General features: G+C 40.2%; 1 protein-coding gene across 2 annotated transcripts in view; it reads left to right on the plus strand.

Annotated features, from left to right (window-relative positions):
• Positions 1 to 10,381, plus strand: part of LOC124116603 — a 53,966-nt gene extending 43,585 nt beyond the window's left edge. For both annotated transcript variants that reach the window (XM_048401405.1, XM_048401406.1), the window contains one exon: positions 408 to 10,381. In XM_048401405.1, coding sequence (XP_048257362.1) covers positions 408 to 1,516 — 1,109 coding nt within the window. In that variant the 3' untranslated portion in view covers positions 1,517 to 10,381. The remainder of the gene's footprint in view (positions 1 to 407) is intronic.
• Positions 10,382 to 11,543: the final 1,162 nt, after the last annotated feature.

The following is an 11,543-nucleotide window of genomic DNA, read 5'->3' on the forward strand; positions in this document are numbered from 1 at the left end:
ACTAGAGCCACCGTTCAGACACTTGACTCCTACTATTGGACATTATGTTCTTGGAATGTAATGTTTCCTTAATGTGGGAGGACATGTCATATTCCATGCAGAGATTGGGTTGTTGGCTGTTCAGAGCTCTATTGGTTTGGTTTGAGAATTGAATAGTGCATGGACTAAAGGTGTGACGTCACACTTGGAAAATATTTCTTGCATGATGTTAAAAACACGCAGAACCGTTTACGTACTGGCCCTTTATTCCACATTTATTTAGGATATCAGGATATCTCTTGGTCCATGTTATAAACTGATACAACTCTTCCTGCAGTCAAGCATGTGGAAAAATGGCCTGTTTGACATTGTCCCTGTGCCTTTGGTCATCTTTTCAAACATTTGTGAACTGTGTTTTTGTGTTTCAGTCTTTCCGAGGAAGAAGGTGTATTTGCTGTATGCTGAAGATCATAAAGATCACATGAATGTCATCACCAGTTTTGCCTTCTATCTGAAAGACCAGTGTTCCTGTGATGTGTTCTATTTGCCCTGGTTCAAAGGGGCATTCCATTCTATGGGCACCTACCAGTGGATCATATCACACATTGACAAGGCAGACTACGTCATTGTCATCAGCTCAGAGGCAGCTTTCAAACTCCTGGATGCTCGGAATACTAACACGTCTTTGCGAACAGAAGATGAAGGTCCAGGAGGTGACATCTTCTCTCCAGCCATAACCCATGTCATGACAAAATCATGCGAGCCGGATTTCTACAAGAAAACCATCCTTGCCTACTTTGACTACACCAGTGAGGATTTTGTTTTGAAGGAAGTGAGCCCCGGGGTCTCTTATAAGTTGCCCAAACACTTCAAGGACTTATTGTGTCACATCCATGAAGTTGATGTGTTTGACCAGACTCACAGACAGCCAAACACAGACGCTATGGAGAACCTACAAGCCACTCGAAGTGGCCAAAGTTTCCAAGAGGCCATGACAAAAGCCCGTCACTTCCAGAAATCAGACCCACTGTGGTTTGATAAGAGGTTCTATCGACAAGATTCAGCCTATGAATCCGATCCTGATGGTCACTTTGATTCAGTGTCACTGACTCCGAGTCCTGGCATCATGGTCAGAGATCCTATGATTGACACACAGCACCTCAGTGTTGGTACTCACACGGACAGTGTGGTGACCTACAACACCGAGTACATCCGAGAACATGAAGACATGAACATGATTCCCCCGAGTGAAGTACCAACTGACACGCCTACCGAAGTCGTCAACAAACAGTTGGAAAACATCAACAACAACAACAACAACATCAACTACACCCATCCAGGAAATGCTACCCAGTATGAGTTCTATCCCAAGGACATGTTTGCTCCAAGTGAAATACAGACAGATGTGGATCTAGATAGATGCTTCCTTGCCATCAACATGAGAGAATGTACAGAGTCTGTTGAACAGGGGAGACTCAACATCCCGCTAGACAATCCCATTGCCTATGATGACGTTGCAAGCGGTATTGATGTTTGATGGATGACCTTGTAAGGCCCCTGTTGTCTTGACAATACTATCGCAGTCCCATCTACTTCTGTGTTCATATTTCACGTGTGTTGAACTCAAATGTTCAATCAAATGTTGAAAATGATATTAATTCCCATATGTTGAAACATGCATGTTCAATCATGTTGAAAATCATATTATTCCCATTTGTTGAAACACATACGTTCACTCACAGTGAAAATCATATTATCATCCAAAATGCCTCCCACAGGAGATATCGCTGGGGTGAGATCAATGAAATTGCATCACAATGCTCTGCAGACCATTGTGACATCATTGGTTACCATTATGTCACAATCAAAAGACATCACTAATGGCTCTGCTACTGAGGCTGTTAGCATTTCTTTTCACACTTAAGACACTGCTTATTACTGTCTACAAACTGAAAAAGTTGGAAGAATGATGTTTGATGATAAATAAAATCTCACCCTTGTGTCTTTTTGATAAAAGTGGAAAAACTCCTCGACAAGCCTCAGAGTTTTTCCACTTTTATCAACTCTTATTGATATATTTGATATTAAAAGACACTCGGGTGAGATTCTCCATTTAATTCCCATATATTGAAGCACATATTCAATCATGTTTGATAGTTCCATGGCCACGTCCCAACAGTTGGAGGCGTTAACTATTTATGACATTAATGTTATCGTTGCTGAATGTTCGTGCTTTGGGACAGCTGACGTAACCTCTGATGTATATGCTGGTTCCTGTTTGTAATGAGATGGATGAATGAGTTGAAAAGAAAGACCTAGGCCTGTCAACATGCTATGTTTTTCCGAATGTTTTGATACATACTTTTGAAATACTACTGCTAGGCATTTGAGATTTGAAATGCTGGGCAGAGCCAGGACCTGTTCTTAATTGACAGATGGATGCCATCCATTGCAATAAACTGTAAATCTTGAAATTAATGCGTCTCCAACTTAATACGACTGCTGACCCCAAAACCAAAAATGCGACTCAATATCAATGGGACTCCCCCCACCCCATCCCCAGTGCATACATATCCTTACCTTAATCCAACCTTACCTTATCCAATCAAACCACAGAGTAGAGCACATCCGTAAAATAATAAACAGTGTTTTCCATAAAACAACACACAGTCCATATGTTTGTTCTGTTGACTGGCGTTCAAAGGCAATAAAATATTTGAACCAACAGTTCACTGATTGGTATGTGGAGAAGGTGTCAGCAAACTAGAAGGCAGCCTTCAAGACAAAGGCTGTAGATCTGAGGAGTGTGATGAAGCCTGTCGGTGTGCGTTGGGCCGTGTCGGCCTTTAAGGCAGTGTTCCGTGGGTGGCATCTGTCTGGACTGCTGTAGTACTCAGTGATGCCTAGTTTGACATGAGTTTGTAGAATTTTTTACCCCAGCAGTGATAACTTACCAGATTCCTATTGTGAAAGTCCTATGACATTGTTTTAATCTTGTTACAACTGTTGCTCAATAAACAGTGTTTGTGTTTATATTCAAGTTGGTATTTCCGCTATCCAAAGTGTACAGTGATGCCAACGTATTGTTGATATTTTAGACATAAAAATGCAAAGATTAATTTATGCGAACAAAGACCACTCTCATTTTTTGCATTAAATTCATGCTCCCTTTAATTTCAAGATTTACGGTATTAAAGTTTTGATGAATTATGTATTGCATGGTGATTGTTTTGTCAAGTTATCGTCATGCTAGTATTATTTCTAAGGGATAATTTTCTGCTAAAAAACATGAAACATAGCTGTGTTCTAATGTAGCAGTGTAATGTCTCCAACAACTAGAAACTGAACATCTATGGGTTCATTCCATTACACAGCAACGGCGCCAGAGATAATAAATAAATAATAATAATAAATAAAAATTGTGTAGATCAATATTATTTTTTTGGTCATGAAGTTGTTTGGCTTGATGGCAATGAAAATAAAATCTAGAAATAGAAATATAGAATCTTATCCTGTTTAAGGTGCTGATTTTTTTATATTTGCAGTGAAATGTGCATGTATGTACCATGTTTATACATAAAAGGTTTTGTTATTTTCAAAATGGCATCAGGGGTATCAAACAATGAATTTGATTCAGCTTGTATGAAAAGGATTGATAGTTTCTTTAGTTCTGTATTGTTATTGAAGTTGGTTCTTTTAAGTTTTTATAAATATCCAACAAAAATGGAGGGGCTAAGAAGTAAGTTGTATGTGTTTTTATTGTATTTTCGGACTGTGTTTTTGGTTACAGTTGGTCAAATCCATGAAAAATGGAAACCGTGGCCTTTGTATTGTCTGTTGGAATTGTGGTCAGTGGTGATGCATAAACATTCACATAGCTTCATGTAGAACACACAATATGTTGCTCCCTCTGTGCCCTCTTCTCCCCTCTGTTTAGGCGGATAATCTAGACTGGTTATTCTCTTGCATTGACAATTTATATTTACATACTACATAAGGTCCCAGATTTTTATGAATAATACTGTGATAGAAATTTTTCCCAAACTGGTCCTTCTAGAATGTACTTTTTACCATGTTGAAACACTGTCCTTAATGTACATTTTACCATGTTGAAACACTGTCCTTAATGTACATTTTACCTTGTTGAAACACTGTCCTTAATGTACATTTTACCATGTTGAAACACTGTCCTTAATGTACATTTAACCATGTTGAAAGACGGACCTTAATTTACTTTTTACCATGGTAAAACAATGGCCTTAATGTACAATTTTCCATGTTGAAACACTGTAATGTACTTTTTATCATGGTAAAACAATGTCCTTAATGTATATTTTTCCATGTTGAAACTCCTTAATACACTTTTTACCATGTTGAAACTGGTCCTTTATGTACTTTTAACCTTTTTGTGTTCTACGGAACTGTCTTTGACCAACCATTGTGTCATTTACAGATGCATTTTGAAGTTGTTTTGATAAAGATGAATTCACTCATAGGTATTGAAAAGAGTGTTACACTTTCTGATATGGGTATTATTTTTTTGCCTAGTTCTTTAACTGTGTCAGTTATATAATCTAAAGTATGATAATTTTGATACAATATTTACTGTGATAATACGTATCCATGGGAACCATATAAGTCAGTGTTTTACTTTTAGTGGCTACAAACTGTTTCAACAACAAAAAGACAATGTACCTGTGGATTTGAAAAATGCTAGCTGATCATCTATCTTCGTCTTTCATCAGGCTATGATGTTGCTTGAGGAGCAGTTGATTAATCTCTGGTAGCATCTTCCTGAGACAAGGGCGTTAACTGACTGTAAAAGTCCAGTTTTCACCCTTGCCAAACTAGGCTGGAATGTTCAGACTCGATCGTATACACCATCAGTGGCTATTACGAGTTATGTCCCTTCTATGTCCCTCCTATTGACCAACTGATTCAATCTCTGATATGACTTGCATTTGCTTCAACCAAAATGGCGGCACCCAGTCAAGACGTTCTGATCGATATTCAAAAGCTCTATTGTAATAAAACATGTCTTACGTCGCGAAGTGCCTCAGATCATTGGAGCACCTTGATTAAAAACATGTAAAGATTTGCAAATATCTGTCAATGCCCAGTTGACAGTACACATGCTTTGCAAATCCTTCAGTCAATTGAAACCAGCACCTTGAATTCCTTGTTGTTACACGAACCAGATATCTAGTTCGTTACACAATTTTGATTGGACATGCATAGACTCGTTAATCCAGCCAAAATGTAATTCCAAAATTCCAGCCTAGTTCAGCTCTGATTGTGAAATCGGCAACATCATCAGCAGCAGCAAGGGTGGAAACTGGACTTTTGTAGTCAGTTAATGCCCTTGCCTCAGGAAGATGCTCTGGTAGATCTGCTGAATAATCACCAATAAAATATCACTTGTATGTCATTCAGTTATTGCAGAGGAAGCTTCCATATTAATGTGTAGCATGTAGGGCTGGGACGAGTCCAAATTTACTACCCGGGTACCCGACACCCTATTACCAGGCCCTACCCAGATACCCGCTATAGGTCTAAAGAGTTGGGTACTAAATGTCTGAATGGGAATTGTTTTACCGTAGCCCTGGCAAAAACTATTTAGATACATGATCATGTATACACTGCAGTTGATAGACCCTTTATCCTTACTCGAACATATAAAAGTCAGTCCTACTCAGGACCCACCCGACGAGAGTGTCCAAGTTACCCGTCCCAGCCCTAGTAGCATGACATTCATCATGTTGCATTATCTGTTCACTGTCACACACACAGTTAATAGTGAACTGAGGTTGTAAAATATTTAATCAAATCAAACGAAACCTTCAACCACTCGAGTATTTGTACATGTTTTTAAACATTGTTATTCCGTTGTGTTTTCTTGTATGAAGCTAATTGTTGATAATACACAAAACACCTTCCACACATGCCTGGTGCACATATTTTAAGATGTTCACATTCATGAAAAATAAAAGCAATATGCAAAGTAAAATTTGAGAAAATTCCAGAAATGCCAACATATTGTATATTGACACTGAGTTGGACTTGTCGCTTGCACCTTCTTCCAAGGAAATGTTTTGAAACCACAACTAAAAGCAGATATCTTGCCAGTATATTTACAATAAAATTTCATTTTGTAGCAGATTGTCTCAAGTATTTACTCTCATCCTATATTTTATTCAATGTATGTATACTATTTTACTGTTTGTTATACCTGACTGAGATCAAAAGGAATTTTGTTGTTTAGAATTGTATATATAGATCATGAATGTCGATTGTCCGATGTCTTTTACCCATGTTGTACACCATATTGGATACCTGCAATTGTTGACATAATGCTAAGCATTATTTGATATTAACCTACATGTAACTCATGCCTGACCCTATTAATGCTGCTGTCTAGGTAGTTATTGCACACCTTGACCTCATGTAGGTCAACATATGTAAGGCAAGCATTCTATATTACAGCATCCCTTAATGCTGCGACCGCCTCCATGGTCTAGTGGTAGAGCGTCCGCCCGGAGAGCGGAAGGTCCGGGGTTCGATCCCCGACCGCGTCATACCAAAAGACATTAAAAGATGGTACTTGTTGTTACCCTGTTTGGCGCTCGGCATTAAGGGGCTAAAACAAGGACTGGTCGCTCGGAGTCAGTATACTGTGTCTGAGTTGGGTATTCATGTTAAACTGCAGCATGGTATCTCAGTGAGCTAGCACTATAAATCGGCATCAGTCCAGCCTAGTACAAGCAGCCACACAAACACACACACATACATGCACGTCGCTATATAAGTGCAATAATCTTGGACGCGACGTTAAACCCCATTTCACCTCACCTCACCCTTAATGCTGCTGTCTAGGTAGTTATTGCACACCTTGACCTCATGTAGGTCAACACTTGTAAGGCAAGCATTCTATATTGCAGCATCCCTACATGCTGCTGTCTAGGTAGTTATTGCACACCTTCACCTCATGTAGGTCAACACTTGTAAGGCAAGCATTCTATATTACAGCATCCCTACATGCTGCTGTCTAGGTAGTTATTGCACACCTTGACCTCATGTAGGTCAACACATGTAAGGCAAGCATTCTATATTGCAGCATCCCTACATGCTGCTGTCTAGGTAGTTATTGCACACCTTGACCTCATGTAGGTCAACACATGTAAGTCAAGCATTCTATATTGCAGCATCCCTTCATGCTGCTGTCTAGGTAGTTATTGCACACCTTGACCTCATGTAGGTCAACACTTGTAAGGCAAGCATTCTATATTGCAGCATCCCTTCATGCTGCTGTCTAGGTAGTTATTGCACACCTTGACCTCATGTAGGTCAACACTTGTAAGGCAAGCATTCTATATTACAGCATCCCTACATGCTGCTGTCTAGGTAGTTATTGCACACCTTGACCTCATGTAGGTCAACACTTGTAAGGCAAGCATTCTATATTGCAGCATCCCTTCATGCTGCTGTCTAGGTAGTTATTGCACACCTTGACCTCATGTAGGTCAACACTTGTAAGGCAAGCATTCTATATTACAGCATCCCTACATGCTGCTGTCTAGGTAGTTATTGCACACCTTGACCTCATGTAGGTCAACACTTGTAAGGCAAGCATTCTATATTGCAGCATCCCTTCATGCTGCTGTCTAGGTAGTTATTGCACACCTTGACCTCATGTAGGTCAACACTTGTAAGGCAAGCATTCTATATTGCAGCATCCCTTCATGCTGCTGTCTAGGTAGTTATTGCACACCTTGACCTCATGTAGGTCAACACTTGTAAGGCAAGCATTCTATATTACAGCATCCCTACATGCTGCTGTCTAGGTAGTTATTGCACACCTTGACCTCATGTAGGTCAACACTTGTAAGGCAAGCATTCTATATTGCAGCATCCCTTCATGCTGCTGTCTAGGTAGTTATTGCACACCTTCACCTCATGTAGGTCAACACTTGTAAGGCAAGCATTCTATATTGCAGCATCCCTTCATGCTGCTGTCTAGGTAGTTATTGCACACCTTGACCTCATGTAGGTCAACACTTGTAAGGCAAGCATTCTATATTACAGCATCCCTACATGCTGCTGTCTAGGTAGTTATTGCACACCTTGACCTCATGTAGGTCAACACATGTAAGTCAAGCATTCTATATTGCAGCATCCCTACATGCTGCTGTCTAGGTAGTTATTGCACACCTTGACCTCATGTAGGTCAACACATGTAAGGCAAGCATTCTATATTGCAGCATCCCTTCATGCTGCTGTCTAGGTAGTTATTGCACACCTTCACCTCATGTAGGTCAACACTTGTAAGGCAAGCATTCTATATTGCAGCATCCCTTCATGCTGCTGTCTAGGTAGTTATTGCACACCTTGACCTCATGTAGGTCAACACATGTAAGGCAAGCATTCTATATTGCAGCATCCCTTCATGCTGCTGTCTAGGTAGTTATTGCACACCTTGACCTCATGTAGGTCAACACATGTAAGGCAAGCATTCTATATTGCAGCATCCCTTCATGCTGCTGTCTAGGTAGTTATTGCACACCTTGACCTCATGTAGGTCAACACTTGTAAAGCAAGCATTCTATATTGCAGCATCCCTTCATGCTGCTGTCTAGGTAGTTATTGCACACCTTGACCTCATGTAGGTCAACACTTGTAAAGCAAGCATTCTATATTGCAGCATCCCTACATGCTGCTGTCTAGGTAGTTATTGCACACCTTGACCTCATGTAGGTCAACACATGTAAGGCAAGCATTCTATATTGCAGCATCCCTTCATGCTGCTGTCTAGGTAGTTATTGCACAAGATCAATATCAAGATATTTTTAAACATAATTCTGTAACTTTTGCTGAGGTAAAGCTTTTTTAAAGATTTGGTTTTCGGATTTCACCAACCCGAAACCATGTAAACATATTAGTGGTGGTATAAAAGCAATCTGAAAACTCCTAGTTTTTTTGTTCTAATGAATGCCAATGTAGACGACAAAATGAAGAGTGTATGAAAGGTTTGACTACAAGTATGTTACAATATGTTATTTAAGAGACACATCTTATAATAATAATTATCCATTTATTTGGCGCTGTACTCCATGCTTAAGCATGCTCTAAGTGCTTAGACATTTATTACCCCAGTCAATGGATCAATGTGCAATCATTCTCAGCTCCCTGGGGAGTATACAACCCAAGCTGCCTGTTAGGAACTAGAAAGTTAACAACCGCATTACTACATCTAGAATAGTTTATGGAAGCTTATTTGTAAAAAACACATCTTTTGTATGTTACAGTAGGTTACATGACCATTTCTTTCGTGTTTATTGTCATGAGAACTGGCAATAGAGGTACAGGAGTGTGTGTATTTTTATAGACATTTTGAAGTTGGTAGTAGAAAGAGACCAAATATTTCCGGTGATGAAGGGGTTAGACATAACCTCAGTTTATGAATAAATAATACTGCATTTGAAATCCACTTGTTTTTCCGGCTATCTGAGTCTTATGGTGGTGGACCATAGATCTGATGGCCATTGCTATTGGTCGATGACTATATGCTATTGTTTGTGGTAACTGTTAAATTCTGATATCATCAATTGTGATGTTATGAAGGTTACACGTCATTGTTAAATGTCACATTGTTGATGCTTAAAAATCTCCAAATGATGTACTTAAGTGAGTGAGTGAATTGGGTTTAACGCACTGACTTTAATCTCAGATTTGTCCTGCGCCATATTGTCAGCACCATACCCCTGCTCCTGGGTTTCACCGAAGTGGTAAGCATCTAAGACCTGCATCACTTAGGGCCTTCCTCCCACATCAAGCTGTTGAAAGTGGGGTTAGACCCAAATGACCCACTGACTTTAATCCCAGATTTGCCCTGCGCCATATTGTCGGCACCACACCCCTGCTCCTGGGTTTCACTGAAGTGCTAAGCATCTAAGACCTGCATACACATTCAGCTGCTGAAAGTGGTATTAGACCCAAATGACCCACCAACTTTAGTCCAGATTTTCCCTGTACAATATTATTAGCACCATATTGTCGGCACCATCCCCCTGTTCCTGGGTTTCACCGAAGTGGTAAACATCTAAGACCTGCATCACAGGCTTTCCTCCCATATCAAGCTGACACACCATTATATAACTGAACAACTGTTCTAAGCTGAACAGGACCTGACCATCATCATGGTGTCCATCCAGTGACAGTCACTGTTAACAAACCCAAGTACAGTCAGTATTATCATTGAGGACTTGGCAGCACTTAATATTCATTTGATATTTGTGTCCGTACTTCACCCTTGTGACTGGTTCATAGTGGTCATACAGTTTAATATCATACTGACACATGTAAAAAAATATTTTTATGAATAATGTAATTAAAATTTGAAAATCAATTTAACTTTTGCTTTATTTGTAACTGCTGTGAGGAGTGTCTTCTCACCTGTGACCACCTCCCTGGTCTAGTGGTAGGGAGTCCACCAGGAGAGCGGAAGGTCTGAGGTTCGATCCTCTCGGCGTCATACTAAAGTTATGGGCTAGTTACTCTGTCTGGCGCTCAGCATTAATGGAATAAAACAAGGACTGGTCGGCTCGGAGTCAGTATACTGTGTCTGAGTGGAGTATTAATGTTCAAATGCGGCATGGTATCCCAGTGGGCTAGCACTATAAATCGGCACCAGAACAGACTAGTACAAGCACACGCGCACGCACGCACGCAAGCGCACACATTCTGACACACACAAAATTTCTGAATGATTTTTTTTTTCACCCTATAACAATTGAAACAATTGAAATACATAGACGATTCGACCTGTGAAGATCTCGGTTAGAATTGGTCTTCAGCAACCCATGCTGGCCCGCTAACTTGGTTGATGCATGTCATCATATCCCATGATATAAATCACTTGATTGTCTGGTCCAGACTCGATTATTTACAAACCGTCATATAGCTGGAATATTGCTGAGTGTGGGGTTAAACAACAAACAAACAAACAAACATAAAGGGTTTACCCAAATAGAACTTCACCCAATCTGACAGGCTGTTATCATAATTAACAATGGTGAATAGGACCTGTAATAGACCTATAGTACTCTATGTCCATTTTTCAAGATTCTTTGATCAGCATAAAAGGTCTGTGAATCAGGAAGATTAAACGTTAAGTAGTATAGGACTATCACAGTTCATTGATGCCAATCAGGATCACTTTATGGATGACAGCTATATTTCCACTGTTGCACCTTTATGGGCTCTACTCATCCCTAGCAGATGAAGCTGCTGCTGCTGCTAGTGTGTTGACACTGACACTGTTGGTCCTTGGACCACCTCCTTGGTCTAGTGGTAGAGCGTCCGCCTGGAGAGCGGAAGGGTCGGGGCTTGATCCCCGGCCGCGTCAAACCAAAAGATGTTAAAAGAGAATACTTCTTGTTATCCTGTCTGGCGCCCGACAGTAAGGGGCTAAAAGAGGAGTGGTTGGCTTGGGGTCAATATACTGTGTCTGAGTGGGGTATTCATGATGAACTGCCGCATGTTATCTCAGTGAGCTAGCACTATAAATT

The sequence above is a fragment of the Haliotis rufescens genome, unplaced genomic scaffold (assembly GCF_023055435.1).
Source record: "Haliotis rufescens isolate VD_foot unplaced genomic scaffold, xgHalRufe1.0.p SCAF_22, whole genome shotgun sequence".
NCBI classification, from domain to species: domain Eukaryota; kingdom Metazoa; phylum Mollusca; class Gastropoda; order Lepetellida; family Haliotidae; genus Haliotis; species Haliotis rufescens.